The sequence below is a fragment of the Callorhinus ursinus genome, unplaced genomic scaffold, assembly GCF_003265705.2.
Source record: "Callorhinus ursinus isolate GAN/ISIS: 27379988/994484 unplaced genomic scaffold, GSC_fseal_2.0 scaffold22, whole genome shotgun sequence".
Lineage (NCBI taxonomy): Eukaryota > Metazoa > Chordata > Mammalia > Carnivora > Otariidae > Callorhinus > Callorhinus ursinus.
Genome location: NW_027397084.1, coordinates 28,304,064 through 28,327,691, shown reverse-complemented (window position 1 = coordinate 28,327,691; position 23,628 = coordinate 28,304,064). Strand labels below are relative to the sequence as shown.

At 34.1% G+C, this 23,628-nt stretch overlaps 1 protein-coding gene and 1 non-coding gene across 8 annotated transcripts in view; both read right to left on the bottom strand.

Moving 5' to 3' along the window:
- Nucleotides 1-23,628, bottom strand: part of SENP6 (SUMO specific peptidase 6) — a 110,208-nt gene that overhangs the window by 50,131 nt on the left and 36,449 nt on the right. For 3 of the 7 annotated variants that reach the window (XM_025890432.2, XM_025890435.2, XM_073905236.1), the window contains 3 exons: nt 22,090-22,110; nt 11,437-11,507; nt 1,292-1,437 (listed from right to left, as the gene is read on the bottom strand). In XM_025890432.2, coding sequence (XP_025746217.1) covers nt 1,292-1,437; nt 11,437-11,507; nt 22,090-22,110 — 238 coding nt within the window. The remainder of the gene's footprint in view (nt 1-1,291; nt 1,438-11,436; nt 11,508-22,089; nt 22,111-23,628) is intronic. The other 4 variants (XM_025890434.2, XM_073905238.1, XM_025890433.2 and 1 more) reach the window with 3 other exon arrangements.
- Nucleotides 15,596-15,697, bottom strand: LOC112838083 (U6 spliceosomal RNA). Its single transcript, XR_003211883.1, has one exon. It is a non-coding gene; the product is annotated as a U6 spliceosomal RNA (small nuclear RNA).

Sequence of the window (23,628 nt, the reverse complement as noted above, 5' to 3'; positions counted from 1 at the left end):
AGAGAAATACAAATAAGTCTAGATTATCTGGTTACATCAAAACTTAAGAGAAGTACTAAGAGAATGATGTGTATGTGTCAAAAAGGAAGAGGAGCCAGCTTAAAGAACTTCCCAGGGACTAAGACTGGGACAATTTGAGCATCAAGATAGTAACAGTGACAGAACGTAACTTTTTTGAGTAAGAATCCATGTTGTGTCAACTATACTTCAATAAAAAAAAAAGGAATCTATACATCTGTGCTGATATAAACGAATACGTAAGTAAATATAAGATAAGGACACCCTCTACCTCATAGTAGCTTCTCCTTAATTCATGAGCTACTGTAAGGTACTCTACCTTAAAGTAAGTAGCCTATCTTACAGTAGCTGATCTTATTAATAAATAAGAAATACCTACTAATTAACTTTACAGTGGACAAATCTAGGAAAGCACATCTTAAGATAGAAGTTACAATGTGAAAATCAACATTGTATGCAATCTGATATGATGCAACAAGATTACAGAATCACTTCAGAGGATTCTTGAAAAATGCATAAATCATGAAGAAACATACTTTCCACAATACCAAGGTGATGAAAGACATGGAAAGACTAAGGAATTATTCCGGATTAAGGAAGAGTAAAGATCATAACAATTAAATATAACACAATCCTGAACCGAATCCTGTTCTGATAAAGGACATTACCTAGGCGAAATTTGAATGGAGTTGTGGGTTAGACAGTAATTTTGTATCCATGTTAAGTTTTAAATTTTGACAGTTGCACTCTGGTTATGCAGGAAAATGTCTCCTCTCCACCCCCTCCCCTGCCTTTTTTAAGGAAACATGCACTAAAGTATTAAGTGATAAATGGGCATGTCTGTTACTTATACTCAAATGGTGCAGAAACACACACACTTACACACACACACACATACACACACACGGAAGTTAGAAGGAAGGCAGAGGGAGGGAAAACAATGTATCAAATGTGGAAAAATGGAGCATCTAATAGAAGGGTATACAGAAAATCTTTTTGTCATTTCTTCAACTTTTTGTAAATTTTAAATTATTTCAAAATATTTCTGGTTGAGAGCTATTATTTGGAGTATGTTGCAGGAAGGCACTGATCATACATGTTCTACATTTTTGATAGTGAAAAAAATGACATAATGAAGGCAGAAAAGTTTGCTTAAATAACTTTTCTAGGTCTTTTCTTGTCCTGTAAGAAAAGATCACCTAGAATTTAGTAAGTACTAAATACTGATAAAAATACCAACTGATGAGCAACAGAGAATCATTTCTCCACCCACCTCTAAATCAGTTAAACATTTTTTTGAAGCAGGAGACAGAGGAGGCGGAGACTGATATGTGCTACTGTGACGTTTCTGTGGTACTTTCCTTTTAATTTCAGACTCCAGGTGTGATTCAGACTCTTCAGTTTTCTTCATTACGCGATCTAAAGGAAAGAGAAAAAAACCAAAAGTACTGAAATTAAATTTTATAAATTCCTCATGATCTTTGCTATAAACAATGCTAATTTATATTATCAAATTATTATGTTTTGGTTAAAATAAAATAATGTTTCACAACATATATATTAAAGAGTAACCAAAACTTGGGAGCAGGGAAAGATGGCTGAGTAAGAGGATCCTGAATTCACTTCCTCCCTTGGGCACCAAGGCAACAACTACATACAGTACAACTCACTCCGAAAATGACCTGAAGATTACCAGAACAGATCTTCCACAGTTAAAAAAATAAAGGAAAAGGCACATTGAAAAGGGTATGAGGGCCAGAGATGCAGTCGGGAACCAAATCCCCTGCCGACGACCCAAAAGGGGGAGGGATAACACAGGTGTGGAGGTCCTCACTGAGGAGTGAAGGGATCAAGTTAGGCACCCTGACTCTGGGAATCACACCAAGAAGACAAGCCACCATAACACCTGGCTTTGAAAATCAGCAGAGATTAACTCCAAGAGCTTTGAAAATCAGTAGGCCTTAACTCTGGGAAAGCTGGAGGGCTATAAGACAAAGACTGTTCTTAAAGGGCCAGTGCATTATATCACTTAGCACTTTGAAAAGTACCTGGGTTACACATGAAATACATTCATTGACTAAGTTTAGGGCATGTGTGGAAGGGAGAGGATATACAGGAAGTTTTTCTCCAAGAATGAAAATACTGGGAAGCACCATTTTTCTTGCCCTTCTTCAGCCTAGCTGACCAGACACTTGCAGGTGCCAGTTTTTGACACCATCTATCTACTTATTAGCACTACTTACCCTTCCCCAGCATTTGCCTGTGGACCCACCCCCCCACTCAAGCAGCCAAATCCCATGTGTACCTCCAAAGCAACTCCCACAACGTCACATCCAGTGAGCAACCCCTCAGGAACAGTGCCTCTCCTACAAGCATACTCACAGCAGGTGTAGCTGGACCACTCAGCCAGGTGTGCCAAGAGCTAACCCTACTCATCAGCAAGGCCACCGCAGTCACAGCCAGGCCTCTCAGCCAGCCCAGCTCATCAGTATACCCCAAAGACGTCACGGCTTAATCACAAAAGGAAGGTGTACACACAACCTACACAGGGGATACCCCCGGAGCACCTGTTTCCAGTGACTAGGGGTGAATGCGCTACCTGGCCTCATAGGATGTCTTCTATATAAGACCACTGCTTTCAAGATCAGAAGTAGCTGACCTACCTAATACACAGAAACAGAACAGAGAGTCAGAAAAATGAGGACACAGTGAGATATGTTCCAAACAAAAGGAGTTAAGACAAAACCTCAGAAAAAGAACTAAATGAAATGGAGATACACAAGTTACCCAATGAAGAATTCAAAGTAATGGTCATAAGGAGGCTCACCAGACATGAAAGAAGAGTAGATGAACAAAATAACAACTTTGACATAGGGATAAAGAATTTTGGAAAGAGCCAATCAGAGTTGAATAATACAATAACCAAAGTTAAAAATATATTAGAGGGAATCAACACCAGATTAGAGAATGAAGAATGGATGAACAATCTGGAAGATATGTTAATGCAAAGTACCCAAGCTGAACAGCGAACAGAAGGAAAAAAAAAAAAGGACAGGTTAAGGATTCTGGAACAACATCAAGCATATTAACATGCACATTATAGGGGTCCCAGAAGGAAGGAAAAGGGGTAGATAATTTAACTGAAGAAATAATGACTAAAAACTTCCCTACCTTGGGGAAGGAAACAGATATACAGGTCCGGAAGCACAGAGAGAGAATCCCAAACAAGATGAACCCAGAGAGGTCCATACCAAAACAGATAATAAAATGTCAAAGATTAAAGATAAAGTGAGAATCTTTTTTATCTTAAAAGCAGCAAGAGAAAAGCAAATAGTTACATAAGAGGGAAACCACGTAAGGCTATCAATCTGATTTTTCAGCAGAAACTTTGCTGACCAGAAGGGAGTAGTATGATTATATTCAAAGTCCTGAAAGGAAAAACCCACAACCAGGAATCCTTTACCAGGCAAGAAATGCATTCAGAATTGAAGGAGAGTTTAGTTTCCCAGACAAACACAAGTTAAAGAGGTTCATCATTAGTAAACTACCTTACAAGAAATGTTAAGGGGACTTATTTTTTTAAAAAGATTTTACTTTTATTATTTATTGAGAGAGAGAGGATGCCTGAGAGAGTGAGTGAGCAGGGGGAAGGGCAGAGGGAGTGAGAGTAGTAGGCTCCTAACTGAGCAGGGAGCCCAACACAGGGCTCAATCCCAGGACCTCAGGATCAAGACCTGAGCCGAAGGCAGACGCTCAACTGACTGAGCCACCCAGGTACCCCGGGACTATAAAAGTTGTGCAAAGCAAATGAAACCATCAAAATGAAAAGGAAACCCACCTAATAGGAGAAGATATTTGCAAATGATATTATCTGATAGTGGATTAATATCCAAAATATATAAAGAACTCACACAATGCAAAATAAAAAAGACAAACAATCCAATTAAAAAATGGGCAGAGGATCTGAACAGACATTTTTCCAAAGACAGTCACATGAGAAGATGAATCGACATTACTAATAATCAGGCAAATGCAAATCAAAACCACAATGAGGTATCATCTCACACGCCAGCCAGAATGGCGAATATCAAAAAGACAAGAAATAGTGTTGATGAGGATATGGACAAAAGGGAATCCTCACTCCCTACGAATGGGAATGTTAACTGGTCAGCCCCTATGGAAACAGTAGGGAGGTTCTTCAAAAAGTTTAAAAAGTAGAAATACCATAGGATCCAGTAATTATACTATTGGGTATTTACCCAAAGAATTTAAAAAAAAACTAATTTGAAATGATTTACCTACCCCTATGTTTATAAACACACACACACACACACACACACACACACACACACACACACACACAGAGGAATGTTAGCCATAAAAAAAAAATGAAATTTTGCCATTTGTGACAACATGGACCTAGAGGATATTATGCTAAGCAAAATAATTTATGTGTGGAATCTAAAAAATCAATCAAACAAACAAAAAGCAGAAACAGATCCATAAATACAGAGAACAAACTGATGGTGGCCAAGAGGGGAGAGGGATGGGCAAACAAGTAAATGGGGATACAGGGTTCCAGTTATGGAATGAGTAAGTCACAAGGATAAAAGGCACAGCATAGGGAATACAGTCACTGATACTGTAATTGTGTTGTATGGTGACAGATGTTAGCTACACTTGTGATGAGCACAGCGTAATTTAAGGAGTTGTGGAATCACTATGTTGTACACCTGAAACTCATGTATATTTTATGTCAACCATACTTCACTAAAAATAGTATTAATAAAAGAATAACCAGAACTCTAAGTTGTAGCCCTGTAGTCATATCCTGGTAGCTCTAGTCTACTTTTCATTCCTCACCAGGATCTCCACACACGCTGTGGACCACTTTTGTCAAGTGTACCAATATTCTCTTCAGGTTATTCTGTGTTACTAAGGCAGCAGAAGCACTTTTCACACTAAATCAATCAACTGAATCTATCGATCTCCTCTCTCTCTCTCTCACACACATTTTTTCTAAGTTAGTTAACTCTTCTTAGATTAATAATGAAAGGAGCTCCTGAATGGTTCTGTCAGTTAAGCATCCAGCTCTTAGTTTTGGCTCAAGTCATGATCTCAGGGTCATTGAGATCGAGCCCTGTGACGAGCTCTCCCTCTAAAATAAAAAAAAAAATAATTAGTAATGAGAAAAAATTTTAATTCAAACACTGGCTACAACTGTTTAGATGAAGGAAACTAAACTAATATGTAGCCTAATGGTCTTTTTATGTTCAAGAAATACAAAAGGATTTTCATTATTTTTCAATGTAAGTTTAATAATTTTCATTAAGGATATAATTAGAATTTTTAAGTGAGCAACAAAAACAGGACAATATTTATTACAATCTGATTTTATCAGCAAAGATTTAAGTAAGCAAGAAAATAATATAAGTTTCTAAAACATAAGTTAATGAATCTACAAATCTAAATGTTCTACCTGCATAATCCCAAATTTGTTAAATACTTCAATATTCCTATCTTCAATATCCTCCTAACTTTTAATTTTTTAAATAAGGAGATAATTATCTGTACACAGAAATCAACATTATGTGATATTTCTGAGTCTGATATACAATATTGTATTAAGAAGCCTATATAATTATTCTTGCTCTTAAAAACACACAGAGTTGCACTAAGTGAATTCTACCTTCTCAGCCTCTGGCAGTTCAAACACCTTTACTTTCCTGGACATCAAAGCTGAAATCTGAATAACAGTTGACTTCTCCTTGTGCCTCCTTCCTCATATTCAAGGAATTCTACTAACAGCTCTTAAATTCATTTCTTCCTCTCCAAAACCACTGCCACTACATTTCAGATGCTTACCTCTTGCCTAAATTGATTTTCCTCACTCCAAATGAGCTTGGTTTAAATCCTTCCCCACTACTGCCAAAGTGATCTAGCAAAAAAAACGACTATCATTCTAATGCTTAAAATCTCTCAATAATTCTAGTAGCTAGGGAAAAAATTCAGAATGGCAGCTCTTCACAAAGCAAGTTTGTGTTGATGTTTCAATCTTCCAAACAAACTGCATCTCAAAGAGATGCATTTTTCCAGTGTTTTTCCTTTCACCCTCTTACATATATTGCTGTTCTCTTCACAAGTAAAGCCCTCCCTATTTACCTAAGTAAAGTCAAACCATTCTTTGTTAAGAAGCTGTGTCTAAGCATGCATAAGCAATGTTTGGAGCTTCCACAGCATTTTATCTGTACTTCTTTTTTTTTTTTTTTTTAAAGATTTTATTTATTTATTTGACAGAGAGACAGCAAGACAGAGAACACAAGCAGGGGGAGTGGGAGAGGGAGAAGCAGGCCTCCCGTGGAGTAGGGAGCCCGATGTGGGGCTCGATCCCAGGGATCATGACCTGAGCTGAAGGCAGACACTTAACGACTGAGCCACTCAGGCGCCCCTTTATCTCTACTTCTATTAGCACCTCATTTTATTTTACTATTATTTGTACTGATTGGTTTCATCCCATTATATTGTCAGCTCTGAAAGAGCAGAAATCATTTTTTAGCCACATGTTCTCCCAGTGTCTAGAAACTGCACAAGCTAAGGGCTCGAAAAATGTTTACTGGATTAATGAATCATATTACAAAAGATAAAACTGTATCACTTTAAAAAGATGAAATTACATGGGTGGAAGAAATGCTGTTACTATGTCATCTCCAAAAATGCCTTAACTTTGCCACACAGAGATACTGATTCACTCTCAGATCTAGAAACATAAGGACTTAGCCTCCAGACAAAGAGAGGAACTGAAAGCTTCTCCCAACAACTAACACCTGAAGTTACAGAGAAGCTACTCTAGTCCAGAGCATCCAAGTTTTAGTTATTATTCCTATGAAGATTAAATTACTTTGTTAGACTCAGACATAAAAAGCAGTTTCTATGCAATGAGTATTAAAGAGGGATAAGAAGAAAACAAAATGTTCACCCAAGACCACATACAAGGAACACCAAGATTAGGATATTTCTTGTTGGGTTTTCTAGCTCAACATCTTTTTATTTATTTTTTTAATTTTATTTTTTTAAAGGTTTTACTTATTGGGGTGCCTCAGTCGTTAAGCATCTGCCTTTGGCTCAGGTCATGATCCCGGGGTCCTGGGATCGAGCCCCACATCAGGCTCCCTGCTCCAGGGGAAGCCTGCTTCTCCCTCTCCCACTCCCCCTGCTTGTGTTCCCTCTCTCACTGTGTCTCTCTCTGTCAAATAAATAAAAATCTTTAAAAAAAAGTAAAAAAGTATTTATTTATTTATTATCTGAGAGAGAGAATAAGCACGAGGGTGGGGGGGAGGACAGCGACAGAGGGACAAGCAGGTCCCCCACTGAGAAGGAGCCCAATGCGGGGCTCAATCCCAGGACCCTGGAATCATGACCTGAGCCAAAGGCAGATGCTTAACGACTGAGCCTCCCAGGCACCCCTATGTATTTGCTTTTAAATTATTTTTACAGTCTTTCAAAAGAGAAAGACAAACCAAATCAACAGTTTAGTTTTCTCCATCATGTAGCTGCCACCATGACTGATTTTCAGTGTAAAATAAAACTAAAGTCATGTATTACATTCTTGTTACAACCACCTTAAGAAAAATCACTTTTGGCCATGCTAAATAAGTGATAAACAGGCAAAGGCTACAATAGGCAGACATGAATAAAAGAAGAAATTCAAATGGCCATTGTAATGCCTCACCAATAATGAAGGAAATGTGGAAAAACAAATACTAGTTCCCTATCAGACTAGCAATGCCTAAATGAATGATAATAACTAATGTTGCTGAGGAGTATGAGAAAACAGGTATACTCAAATACTGTTTTTTGGAAGCTGACATATCCTTTTAAAGAAGGCCATTTGGCAGTAACGTATCAAAAGTCTTTAAAATGTATAACCTTTATCCCTATAACTTTATTACTAGGGATTTAAGGAAACAATAGATCCAATACATAAGATGTGTATCCTAATTAATCATAATATATATACTATCAAACCATTGAAAACAACCTAAATTATGGTACATAAATATAGTGGTCACTATTCATTAAAAAGTAATTACAGAGACTTGGATATATTAAATTGTAAAGAAGTCCACCATAAGTAAATGCATCCATTTGATTCTTAAACTTCTTCTGATTGTGTTTTCAGTGCTGGTTTTCCTGTTATTCCAACATCTTATAATGAGAGTACAGAAGCCAGATTATCATAACAAAGTCAAAAAGCAATATATACATACTGTTCTATATGTGTATATGTGTATATAGCATGAATGCTTTAAAAAAATGAACATATATGCATAGAAAAAACCTGGGAAGTTATATATTAAGATCCTAATCGAAGATAATACAGATTGGTTAAGAATAAGGGCATATTTTTCTTCCGCACATGGGTTAAATAGTGTAAATTAGTGACTTAAGTTGTAATCATAATGTAATTACATTAAGAATATAATTAAATGTTCAATGTCTATTAATTCTCTTTGACAAAGATACAAAGAACAGGTACAGAAAAGAAATGAGATCTTAATTGATAGTTATATAGTTGTTGTTTTATGTTTAGAAAAAATACAAAAAGAACACCAAACAAATGAAGCAACAGAATATGTGATCTGACCAAAAATTATACTCAATAGTTCACAAGCTTTAATTTTATCCCAGAAAGCTGCTTATCAATGCTACTAAGTGCTGACATATGACTATAATTTATCAAAATTCATTCTGAAAGTATCTCTTAAATGCAAAATAAAGGGGAAAAATAAGTAATTGAGAAAATTAGGTGTTAAGAACTATAAAAAGACAGTGATTTCTCTTTAGGAGAAAATTATTCCAGGTGCTATGCCAGCAACTACTATTTCTGGAGTTTGAACTCTCAATGTTTTAAAAAAGTACCTCCAAAGGAAATCCTAAAATAAGACAGCAGGAGGGGAAGAATGAAGGGGGAGAAATCGGAGGGGGAGATGAACCATGAGAGCCGATGGACTCTGAAAAACAAACTGAGGGTTCTAGAGGGGAGGGGAGGTGGGAGGATGGGTTAGCCTGGTGATGGGTATTAAAGAGGGCATATATTGCATGGAACACTGGGTGTTATACACAAACAATGAATCATGGAACACTACATCAAAAACTAATGATGTAATGTATGGTGATTAACATACCAATAAAAAAATTGAAAAAAAATTGAAAAAAAAATAAAATGCAATCTTTTTACAACAATATATGCATTATTATAACACTGTTATTCATCCTATCCTCAAGTATACATGTACTTACCCAACACAAAAGCTACAAAGTTTATGAGTTAAATATACCAAGTGTATATTATCTGAGTCCAAAAGTATAAATAATCGAAAATTACTGAGAGAAGGTATAGCTTTTCCCTACATAAGAATTTCCATTAATAAATATAAAAGAAATGAAGAAAATAGAAAATTACCATTAGATAAATACCAAGTAGTAACAGTTACCAGCAAGATCCACCAATGGATGCTACAGTGAGCGGGTGAAAGCTTAAGGAAAAACAGGGTATTTGTATAGTCTCAGAATATCTTCACTCAAGATCTTTATTAAATACTAGGGAAAAAATAGTGGAGAAACCCAGCAGAAACTACCTAACTCCAAGAGATGGTGGTAAACATAAAAAGACATCAACATCACCCCTGATGTGATGTGTTTTTAAAAGATACATCACTTTTGTGGAAGTCTTGCCAAAAATGCATAGCCTCGATCTAATCATAAGACACTATCATGTAAACTCAAACTGAGAGGCATACTACAAAGTAACTGATCATTACTCTTCAAAACTGTCAGAGAAACTTAAGAGACATGACAAATAATGTAGTATGAGATCCCAAACTGGATTTTAGAGGAGAAATTGAGTATCAGTGAAAAATTGGTGAAATAGCTTAGTTAAGAATGTTATACCAATGCCAATTTCTTATTGATAAATATACTACTGTAACTATAAGATGTTACAATAGGGGATGGTAGGTAAAGAGTAAATGGGTACTCTGTACTATTTTTACAATTTTTCTCTAAGTCAAAAATGATTTCAAAATTAAAAAAAATTAAAGATTATTCTTACCTACTTAATGAATGTGGTCAAATTTTAAAAATTATTTGTAACAAAACCTGGGGCTGACTCGTACCTAAAACCATTAAGAATGGGCCAAATCCCTTAGCTCACCAAAATGCATTTGTGCAATGGGAATGATTAGTACCTATTATGCAGTTCTTCTCTGAGGATTAGAAATAACTTTCTGATCTAGCAAGAAAATAGTAAAGCACAGTGGTAACAAGCATGGGCTTTGCTATCAAATAGGCCTAGATTGCAATACCAGCTCCGTGTCTGTGAGCAAGTTGTGTCATCCCGCTGTGCTTCAGTTTCCTCTGTACACAATGTAGGTAAAGTTAAATTTAGCTTAAAGGATCTTAAGATAATGAATTAGGATAAAAGCAAATAATGAATATAATGCATGTGACTCAGCATCCAGTACGGAGTTCAAAAAAGATTTAAGGTATAACAGAATGAATGTTGAAGTGGGTAGTTATTAATAAACAATGAGCATAACCATATAGTGCCACGTATAATAATTCACATTCATAACTGCAAAGTTATTAAGAAAGGATGAAGTTTGGAATATTATCATAAAATAGGGATATGTTCAATATACGAATAAAACATTTCCACTCAAGAGTAGCAAAGATTTTAGGTGCTTTAAAAAACAAACTCTTAGCTATCAGGAAACCCAAATGTTTAAATTAATTAGATTTTGGATAAGAACTGTGGTTTAAGCAAGAAAAGGCCTGGGACAAACAAGATAGACACACACATTAAGAATCACGATTCTATATAATAAAAATCAATTTGATGGTGACACATTTTCCATAAGTACTATTTGCCTTTATTTTTGCACTAATATCAGTATATTAAAAGATTTCAATGAAAATAAAAATTTCCACCCACAACTATTTTCCAACATCTATTATTAACACAATTGTATCAGGTATGGTCTCTTTTAAATTCAGTGGCTGCCTAGTATATCCTAAATTTTAGGATCATAACCATTTAAAACAAAACCACATCATACAAGATTATAATACAGTTTAATAAAACACAATTTTGAAGCTATAAGCCATCTACAGTTAATGCGTGGATCCTGAATTTAATGAAAATACTAATTAAAAAAAGATTTCACACTGTAATTGTGCAACTATTCCCTGATAATTTCAGGTCAGTTAAAATTTCAAATCAGTTATAAAAAATGCTTATCTCTATATATCTATTATACTTGGGAATATTCTAAAACCAGGGTCATATCTCTACTTTTACCTTTCATACAACTATTCAAAACCTTTCACAGGTGTTAACAAGTAAAACTGTACACTTACCAACACCTTGAGGCCGACTCAACCTTACAGAATTATTTTCAAATTTTTGTACATGAGGTGGGTATTCTTTCCTAAAAAAGGAAATTTATATAGATTTAACAGAAAAAATATTTTCAAAAGAAAAGGCTGAGGGAATACCTACAATGTTTATTAAAAGCAAATCATAGCTTGCCATATAAAAAAGTGATACTATAAAATAATGCAACTATATTATACAAATATAGTAAAGCTTAATACATTATAAGGTCCCTAGGTGACTACATTTTATTTAGACTGTTAATCTATCAAAGCCCCATAGCAAGTAGACTTTCAAATAAATAGTTAATAATAAATGAATCCAAATTATTGTCCTTTCAAAGTAGTCACCAAAGTTACATGGTACACAAAACTTTATTTTTCTTTTGGAACTGCCTTCATAGTCAATTTATAAAAGCCACATTAAAAAAAAGTAATACTTCATTGTCACACATTTTCTGAATTAAAAAATCAGCTTAATAATACCCAATTTGCCCAATTTTGCTGTAAATCTTTTTAGTTGTTTAAAAACAAATCAGTGACTAAAGGGAATAAATGGTGATTAAGATACTGGCCTTGTGGAAAATTTCAAAATCAGTACAAAAAAATGTTATGTACAAAACCAGCAACTATGGAACAAGTATTTTAGTCTTGTACTTTGAATACATTATGGAGATATAATTATACTTTAAAAATACATTAAATTACATTGTCAGACTTCATATACAATCAATTTTCAGGATTCTGAACATAATCCTTAGAAAATAAAGATCCTAAAATAGAACGTTAAGTCCAAAAATACACTAATTTGAGGGTAAAACAAAAAAAACTATAGCTAGTTATGGGATAAAAGTATTAAAGATTTATAAAAAGTGCAAAAGACCAGGGAGGTATACAATAGCTACTTTTCCACCCTAAATAAAAACTTCTAAAAATATTCCTTTTACTTAGCCAGGGAATTAAAAATAAAAGAGGCTATACTATTATTTGTAAATTCACACTAGTGATCAATACCTATCAGAGTATATAATTAAGTAGACAAAAATCCTAAAGAAATTTTTCCAAAAGAATTTCATATTCTATGTTGTAAAAGTCAAAGCATCTAAATTAAAAACAAAACAGAATGACACAAGAAGAAAATAGCAAGAGTAGTGATAGTAGTGTATTTGTAATAGCAGTTAGCAGATAGTGAGCATCATGTGCCAGGTACTGTTCTCAGGACTTTATATCTTTAAGTACTTTAACTCTCAAAATTACCTTATAAAGTATATATTATTATTAGCACTTTATAGATGAGACCGAGGTACAATATGGTTGACTTGCCTATACTCATGTAACTATTAAATAGCAATGCCAGAATCTGAAATCTGGCAAATTGCATCAATACTGATGAGTAATAGAATTTTCATGATTATTGAGCAGCATTATTTGTACAATTGGGCAATTTCCACCCTGACAGAATTTTGAAGATTCATGAGGATATGGGTTGTAAAGATGAGAATTTGCCTAAGAGATAGTAGTAGTACTAGCACTTATAAAGGAGGTAGGTTTTCAGCTAATTATACTAAACTTAAAACTGTTTTTATATTCCATATATTTTTACACTGAAAGGGATATAATGGAGTCTTACCTTTAAATCAAATAATTGGTTTTTTAATCTCTAATTTTTATAAGTCTTCATTTTGGAAAAATAAAGATATCAACTTTAAAATGCAACAGAGGCAATGAATCTGAAGCAAAATGATACTAGTACGGTAAACTCCAAAAACTATTCTTAAAACACTGGCTAATGCAAATAGTATATATTCCTCAATACTAATGATTATCAATACAGAAAATAATTATTTGACAGAGAACGGGCACAAAATCTGAAAATACAGATAATTTGGATTTTGTTAGTTTGAACCTGCTTGATTACCTATTCTGGGGTATGCTACAAATACAGATTTATTCAGTAATAACTGACATAAATCATCTGAGACAACCAATCATACATGTGCATGGATTGGTGAAAGTGCTGCATTAAATGCACTGTATTCTTTGCTATCTGACACAGTGCACTAAACTATGCCTTGCTAATGAGGAACAAACACCTCATGGAATATATCATATAATATCCATGACTATCATGTATTATAATGCAAGGTTAATAAACTATTCTGTATATTGGCCAACATTTCCAGACCTTATGGCCATAACATATTGAACGTGCTACATGTTTCCCTATATAAACAGGGAAAACTAATTTTTCTTTTAAAATATGTATGAATAGGGACGCCTGGGTGGCTCAGTTGTTGAGCGTCTCCCTTCGGCTCAGGTCATGACCCCAGGGTCCTGGGATCGAGGCCCACATCGGGCTCTCTGCTCAGCCTGCATCTCCCTCTCCCACTCCCCGTGCCTGTGTTCCCTCTCTGTGTCTCTCTCTGTCAAATATATAAATAAAATCTTTAAAATAAATAAATAAAATATGTATGAACTACAGAAATAAAAGCATATCTTAAAATTTAATGCAAGAATACAAGAGTTTCAGGATGAAAGTAGTATTACTTTGATAAAATTTCTGAAAACTTCCCAGCCATAAACTATGTTGTATTCTTTAAAATTTAGTTTTTAAAAAAATTGCTAAGTGATCAAAAATCAAATTTTATGTTGATTTCTTGGTTTGAGGGTTCCATCACTCTACAGATACAAAAATTTCACACTCCAAACAGCTCAAGCCTAGGTTTTCTCAGTGGATATTTCTTTCTCACTTCAAACCAAGCAGAAGCACAGAAACTTCCCTGTCATCTCTTATCTACAAGGTGGGGATTTTTTTTCCTTGCAAGGGTTTTTGTTTTGTGTAGAAGTTAAAAAAAAAACCACCACCACAAAAAAACAAAAAACCCCTCACCTCATGGACCCAACTCTCTATAAGCTGCATAAAACAACTGGAAAGTTTTTTTTCCTTTTGTGAAGAATTATTTAAATAACCTCAAAATGCTCTGCTTATTAAGGGTTAGATAAGACTCAGCCCTGAAGTTTTTTAAAAATAAGCGTAATTTTGTAATAATTTTAGATTTGCAGAAGAGTTGAAAAGACAATTCAGAATAATATCCCTCACCTAGTTTCTCCTAATGTTAGCACCTTCATCAGTATCATATATTGTCAAAAAAGAAACAAACATGGTACACTACTATTAAGTAAATGCCAAACTTTATTTGAATTTCACCAGCTATTCCACTAATACCCTTTTTTTGTTCCAGAATCCAATCCAGGATCCACTGCATTTAGTTGTATTGTCTCTTTAGCCTCCTCCGTCTCTCAGTCTTACATGATCTTTCATGACCTTGGCATCTTGGAAGAGAATCGGCAGTTATTCTGTAGAATGTCCCTAAACCTGGGTCACTCTGATGTTTTTCTCATGATTAGACCAAGGTTATAAATGTGGGGAAAGGGGGGCGCATGGGTGGCTCAGTCAGTTAAGCTTCTGCCTTCGGCTTGGGGTAATGATCTCAGGGTCCTGGGATCAAGCCCTGCAAAGGGCTCCCTGCTCAGCAGGGAGTCTGCTTCTTCCTCTCTCCTCTGCTTATGGGCACTCACACACTCTCTCTCTCAAATAAATAAAATCTTAAAAAAAAATTGAGGGTTAGGATATCACAGAGTTGAAGTGCCCTTGTCATCACATCATATCAGGAGGTACACAGTATCATTATGATTTCACTGGTGATGTTAACCTTGATCATTTGGCTAACTAAGGTAGTGTTTACCAGGTTTCTCTACCCTGGAGTTAATATTTTTCTCTTCCTACACTCTATTTGTAAACAAACAAGTCAGTCCAGCCCACAAACAGGGTGGAGTAGTTAAACTCCACTTCCTTCTTAAGTGTAAATTATCTATACAAATTATTTACAATTCTATAATAAACAGCTGTCCATTTCCTTCAATTCATTTTATGCAGCTTGTAGAACCCTAGGATAGCTGAGTAAATAAATGATTTATTCAGTCATTTTTATTAGTATGACACATAGATAGTCGTACTTTAGGTTATAATCCCAACTGTTTTGGTTTTGGTCTTTGGGAATGCTTTCAGTTGGTTCCTGTGTCCCCTTGATGTGACATCATTTTTTTCTTTATTCTGGTAAAAAATATATAATGCAGAATTTATAGAAATATAGAATGTTTCATAATCTACCTGTAATCCTGACACAAGGACCATGAAAATCTTCTCTGTAATGTTACAATTTTAGTGTATCTGCTTTTGAAGTACTCTTTTAGTTTTTTGAGTACTTGGTTTCTAACACTAAGACACTTCACATTCATTTTGTGTTTTCCCTAACCCAAACCCAGAATCAGTCATTTCTCCATGTTGCTTTTCTTAGAGTAGTATTAGAAACCAGGATCTGGGTGCTGGGTTTTTGTTGTCTTGGTTTCTGCTGGATTTTAATGATAGATCATTTTATTAATTTTTCCATTGCTCTGATCTAAAAAATGTGTTATTTCTATAAAATAAATGTATTCATATTCAAATGTTAAAATTCATCATTCCAAATTCATGTTAAACTCCTAAATCAGTCTAATTTTCCAAGAGAGATATTTAAAATCTTCCACAGCTGTACTCTAACCAAGAACTTCTTGCATTTTAAATATTTTAAGGAAATTTTATGTATTTACTTGTTATACTTTTTTAGACTATGCCCATTACAAAACATGCTCCTTTTTCCTATTTAGTACTAATCCATAATTCCATCTTTTTATTAGAATTATACTCATGCTTTCTGTTTACATCTTTTGTGATTCTAAACAACTTTACCTTACAGAATGTTATTTTATGTCTGATTCTTGTAAACAACATAGTATAACTGGGTTTAATCCAACCAATTTGTCTTTTATTAAATATATTCAACCTCATTACAATTACTGTAATAGCTGACAGACTTCATGTTTTCCTTTCATCTTACTTTACTGTCTGTTGTGTATATTGCTATTATTTCAGTTTCCTCTTTTCCCCTATTTTTACTGGTTTGCACAATTATTATTCGTTTTCTTCCCTAATTTAACAAATAATTACCTTTCCTCTCTCAATCTTTATTCCAATTACATATTTCTGTTAACACACTATCAAGATTCCACCATTTCTTCAAGATGTTCTATTGCATCCCCAATGAGATGAGGTCTTTAAAATTCTATTACTTCTTGCCTTTCCAATTCTCCTCCCAGAAAAAGGCCTTAAGATTCCTTTTATTTCTGTCTTTCTACCTCCCCAACTCCTAGATTTTGCTGAGATAGTTTTGAATATTTAGTCACGGACTATTATTGATTTACCTTTGCAGCACATCGATATTTGGAAAGTGGAACATGCTTAGTCTTAACTGAATGCCACGGACTTAAGGTTTTATTGCACCAAATTATAAATCATATACAAAACATTATTTTTTTTAAAAAACTCTCAAAGATTTATTAGGTATTAACACTTCCCTATCTTAAAATGCCCTGAAAGCTTCTAGTGAGTGTACTGATATAAAATGAAGCTCTTCAGGTCATCTTACAAAGCCTTTAAGATCTAGGTCCTAGCTGACCTTGCCAAATCCACCTTGTAACATTTTCTCCTTTGCTCCCCAAACTCCAGCCACTGTGGTCCTTCTTTCTATTCCTTGATCATGATAAACTCATTCTTGCATTAGTATCTTAGTACCATCTCTTTCCTATCTGGAAAAGCCATCTATGTGATGATGGCATGGCTGACTGTTCATTTAGTCCTTGTTTAAATGTTAGCTTTGTGGTAAAAAATTTGTCTGAGGGCCTGGGTGGCTCAGTTGGTTAGGCCTCTGCCTTCGGCTCAGGTCATGATCCGAGGTCCTGGGATCGATCCCCGCGTCAGACTCCCTGCTCAGCGTGGGGGCCTGCTTCTCCCTCTGCATGCACTCTCTCTCAATCAAACAGATATATAAAATCTTTTTTCCTATTTGTCAGAGAGAGAGAGAGAGCACGCACAAGCAGGAGGAGAGGCAGGCAGAAGCAGAGGGAGGAGAAGCCAACTCCCCCCGCCACCTCAAGCAGTGATCCCAATGTGGGGATCGATCCCAGGACCCTGAGATCATGACCTGAGCTGAAGGCAGACGCTCAACTGACTGAGCCACCCAGGCGCCCCAATAAATAAAATCTTAAAAAAAAAATAAATTAAAATAAGTTTCTCTGAAAATGCAATCTAAAGTGTGACAGACCATACTGTCACTCTTTAACATCACCCAATTATGCTTCTTTACATAGATATTATTTCGGGGTGCCTGGGTGGCTCAGACAGTTAAGCATCTGTCTTTGGCTCAGGTCATGATCCCAGGGTCCTGGGATCGAGTCCCTTATCAGGCTCCCTGCTCAGTGGGGAGTCTGCTTCTCCCTCTCTCTGCCTCTCCCCCATGCTCATGCTTGCTAACTCACTCTCTCTCTCAAATAAATAAAATCTTTTTTTTAAAAAAAGAACTTATTATTCCATGTTTTACTTGCATTATCAGTCTTTGCCCATACAAAATGTAAACCACAGGAGTGCAGGGATCTTGTCTGTTGTGTTAATCACTGTATCCTTATGCCTAGAACAGAGCAAGCACTTGAAAAACACTTAGAATGAATAAACGTGTATATCTAAAAGGCAGTATGCAATCAGAAGTGCATTTATCAGGTCAAATAATTGTACAAACATTGCTGTACAAGGACGGTATTGTTGGCAAAAACTGAATCACTACTGGCTACCATGCAGAAACTTAAAATACTAATTTTTCAGTCATGGTACAAATATCATAATTCAGTGATTTAAAGACACTGCAAACTTGTTTATATTTATTGACTGGACATCTTGGCTGGAAATGGGATATACTGGGACTCTCTAGTCTGTTCACTCTTTCTTCCTAGTCTTTTTCTAGGGTTTCCATATTAAATGACTGTTTTCTTCACACTATGTTTTATGTGGCAAGACAAGTCATTCTTCTCTTCCTCTATTCTTCTTTAAAAAAAAAAGTCTATTGCTGTTCTCAAGTATGGCTGTACTCTGCTAAATAAACTAGCAAAGGTCAAATTTCTTAAAATAACAACAAAGTCACTGAGATTTTGACTAAAATTACATTAAATTTACTTTAAGGAGCAATGGTAACAACCAACCAGAAATATAATATAGGCCTCAGAGTAATAAGTCTTAGATACATTTATAAAGGATTTATAAATTATTAACTTTATTGCTGGATATTTAAGTTGCAGCTCTGAATAAAATTTTGGTCTCTCATTATACACTCCAAATGATCAGAGGTGAATGAAGGAAACAATTATTAATACTATTTGTCTTGTAGCCTATCATCCTGCTGCTCAACTTTATTATTTCTAAGGTTTTAGATGACTCATAATTCCAAAAAAGACAGTATCACCTGAATATAATTTTATTTTGATTATCTTCAGACAGCAATTTATAATACTATTATAAACAGGTACCACCTCTCTGTAAAACAATTTAGCAGTACTTATGAAGAGCATTAAAAACATTTGTGACCTAGTCCAAACAATCCTTTCCCAGACTTATTTTAAGAGATTCATTTAGAAATTTATGCACAAAGTTGTTCATGAATGTATCACATATAACAATAATGAGCTAATGGGTAAATAAATTATGTACATCTGCAGGACAACCTATTATGCTTTCATTAAAAATCATTCTTAGAAGTCAACTTAATGACAGTGAAAAATGTTACAATGCAATGTTAAGTGAAAATGCAGAATATGCAGCTGTATTTTTATGATTCCACATGTGTTGGGTATATTAAAAAGTATAGAAAAAATATTGGAAAGAAATGCACTGGGATCCTAATACTGTAATTCTCTATTTTGAGAGCTTTTAGAAAATTATAAAATCTCTATACTTGTCTTTTCAAACACACCCTTATGTAAACATTCCTAGTATTTCATATACGTTCTTGCATTGCGTTCTATTTATCTCTGTACTCTGTTGTTTTCAAAATTCTCTACAATAGACACATACTTTTTAAAATTTTTAAAAAAATTTAAATTTGAAAATCACTGTGTGCTTCAGTTTCATAATGGGTCAATGGATTCTTTATCTATGGAGGAAAAAAAGAACAGTTTTAATACCAGGTTAAATATTCTAGGTTGCTGGCACTACCAGATACACTGTATTTCACAACCGATCTGTTCATGAGTCAGAAAAGAACTTGAGTCATTCAAATTGTCAAAGTCACCTACAACAACAACAACAAAAAATGGCAGCAATTTTTTGAGGTTTGCAAGCTCTAGATCTTAATATTGCTATTTATTATTTATTCCAGTTTGGTTTTCCATTGTGCCCAGTGTACAAGTAGGAAAAAACCTGGAAAAGATTAACCTTCCACAACTACCTAGTTTTTATTAGATAAACATTCTCTTGTAAATAATTCATTTAGTTCAGAAATGTATAGTCGCTCATGTGTTGAGGGATAAAGATAAAGGATCTTTTACTTCTCCATTAAGATGAGAAAAAAGATGTAACTTATGTTCACAAGAAGGGGACACAAAGGCTCATGTGAAAAGAATTCACAAGTAAAATGTACTGATGCAAAAGTTCTCACCTTATCCATCTCCAACAAAGATAAACACAAAATAATTTTATATAAGGATCCAAAGGATTAATGGGCTAAATTCAACCTAAAGATAACTATACTGCTGAATAAAGCACTCAGGTATATTCATTATAAGGTATTTTATAAACAGTTGCTGCTTCAGTACAGTAATCTTAGTACAAAAGGCTGAAAGAATTTCAAGATCTATTACTATTACAGAAATTTCAAATTTTACAGTATGTAAGTTCAGTTTTAAATAATTATCTCACTTGTTCCTCACAAATCTCCTTTACAATTGGGAAAGTATTATCATTCCCATTTACAGTAAGTTATGTGCCTACTGGTATTGACGGTTACTCAATTCCACATCTTCTGACTCCTATTCCAGTATTATTCCAACAAGAATGTAAGCTCCAAGAGGGTAGGTATTTCTGTCTGCTCCTAGAATAGTGCCTGGCACATAAAGTCATGAAATTTTGCTGAATTTATCAATGAACAAATTTCCACTAGAGAAATATGCATAAGCCAAAACAGTGCAGAAAGTCAGTATAAACCCTCCAAGGCTATTGCGAAAAACTGAATAATCTAAGACCTTTACATTAATCTGAGAATATTAAAAGTACTTACATTTTATCTCGTATAATATACAGCGAAAGTATTTACATAAAACAAGAGGCTGTTTTGTGTATGACTGCATGAAGAGTTATTTAATGTACATTCTTCAGCAATTTTATTTTATTTTTTAAAGATTTTATTTATTTATTTGACAGAGAGAGAGAGAGAGACAGCGAGAGAGGGAGCACAAGGAGAGGGAGAAGCAGGCTCCCCGCTGAGCAGGGAGCCCCATGTGGGACTCGATCCCAGGACCCTGGGATCATGACCTGAGCCGAAGGCAGACGCTTAACGCCTGAGCCACCCAGGTGCCCCACAATTTTGTTTTAAAAATCTTATTAATGGCTTTCAAAAAAATGTAATCACTTATGAGTTAAAAATTTTAAAAGATAAAATGACTCATCTATTGACAGAAAATAATGATTTACTCAAAGAGAAAAACAGACACAATGGGAAAATACTTTTTGTTTCCCAGGAGATAGTAAAAATATCTGCACAACCCATTCTCAGAATTTTAAAATATGCTTAAAAAATTGGCTGACAGGATCATCTTTGTATTTCCAAACCTTAAGGAACCTTAAGGAAGATGGAATATACAGCATTTTATAAAATATTACAAGTTGTCCTCTTTGATTTTTCTGCACCTTTAAAAAAATTATAGAGTTAAAATTATATAATTAAACAAAATGATAGAATAGGATGTCCCTTCTTTTGACCTTTACCAATTACATGTAAGTATTGGTTTAATATAAGGGCTGTTAACCTGTTTTTTGTGGGGAGGTTCATAAAAGGTTTTTGATTTTCTCATAAAAGAAAAAAGATGTACATGTGCAAAAAATTCTATATAATACACTGAGAAGTTATTCTTACAAACATTTGCTTTAAAACAATTACAATCATTTCACTACTCAAAGAAATGTGCATTCTTAAAATTTTTTTTTCCATGTTATTTACATCATTCAACACTTCTGCTAAAGGGCATGTGTCTACCAATGTTATTACAAAGGGAACACAGTGATCATAAATTCCCCGTTTTGGGTCAGAATAGGAATACATTGATTTTTAGAATTTTAACTCCAAGCTTAAGGTATTCTAATTCCATTTTCCCCCTCAACTCTACCTACTAAAATATAAAAACAAAAGTATTATCAAAAATATAACAAGAAAGAATTTAATGCTATTAGCTGAAAACAACTTTACTACTAAGGCATTAAAATATTCTACTTTTAAAAGGAAAGCAGTCATGTCAGCATAAATATATAACCACACTGAGAATTATGGTAAAACAGTCCCCATAAGTCAAATATTATGTTCTGCCATTAATGTTTCCTTTCATTAAAATAATTAATAAGCTTTACGATGAACTCTAATTCAATGGATATTTTTCAAAGCATAAAAATAATCTTGATATCTTACTGTTATATCCATGCTCTAATTTCATCAATATTAAGCTTACCTTTCCTTTTGGTCCAGACTGCTTAAAACATGAAAAAGAAAAAAAATGTAAGAGGCAAGACCTCATTTTTGATATATCATTGTAGTTTTAGTAACTGTGGTCAATAAGGCAAAACTCTAAGGTGATTAATTCGTTTTAAACACAATATATATATTATATACTAAGTTTTGAACCTTGTCTGTAAACTGTTTTTCAATTTTTGTTAATACAGAAAATAATTTATATCTAAACATATTTAAGAAAAAAGGATGTACAAAGAGATGAAAGATTCTTGAAAGAGTTTTATTTAATCATCAACCATTTGAGGATATGTTATTTTAGAGTAGTTATGTAAATAGTCTTCAAAGAACAATTTCCTGAAAGTCATAAAATTTTTAGTGGTTCCAATTCTGTTACCAGGTGTGATAATTAGCTTCTGAGTAAGAAAAAAAGAATTTTTTTAAGGTTGAAACTTTTGCATTTACGCCATAGATTAAATACAGCAGCATATGGTTTTGGACACAAGGAAAGGCCTGGGATTTAAAATCATGGCCTCCAATAAGAAATCCAATGTATAACAGGTCCGTCCTTCTCCACAGTACGTGGAAAATCTAAAAAGTTATCAGTATCAATTACTCAAGAGTAAAATTACAAAAATCTTCAATTTAGAATAAGATTCATATCCGAGAATTCTTATTATAAAATGAACAAAATATTCGGAACTAATTGTAAAAAAAAAACATAGTGTACAAATTTCGAGTCCCCATATTAACTCTAATATTCCTATAGCGTGGAACAAACAAGTAAAATATCAATCCTAGCAAATTAAAAAAAAAGAGGTAATGTGGTTTTATATAAGCAACATTGAAAAGAAACTCTTATTTAAAAATTTTTCCAATAGTAAAGAATTATAAGCTTACATGAATAACATATTTGAAATTTTACCTTTACTATTAAAAAAACAGGATAATCTGTATAAAATAAATTTATGTTGGATAAATGACAAAAAAGTGAGGGAATATTACCACCCCTATTAAAGTAAATAAAACAAAGTATCAAAATGAAAGTTTAAATACAGTCCAACTTATTTTATATATTTATTTCTACTGGAGCTCTATATCCAGGAAAAGATGAAAACCGAAAGTTAGGAATTAATACCTAATACAGCCATTTCTAGCTCTACACTGTTATCCCCAAGAAGTGAGAAGAGTTTAGTAGTCTCTTGTTTTTGTGTTTTTAAACTCACCTGTATAGAGTAAAGGAAAGAGGTAGAAGACAGAGTAGCGGTAGAAGAAACAGGTTTGGTTCTTTCCGATAAACCAAGGGTGTTAGGAAGAAAACAAAAAACACAAAACAAAAAAATATATATATGCCCATGCTCGTTTCTCTTATCCTTTTAGAAATTGCATTTATTATGATATGATATCTAATTTTTAAGTCACTGTGCTTCTATAAGATTCTTCAATGTGTTTATTATCAAGCCCTGACCTAGAGGAGCATACATATTAAAAAAAAAAAAAAAAGCTTTTAAAAAAATGGAGAGGGAAGCCATTATTAGTA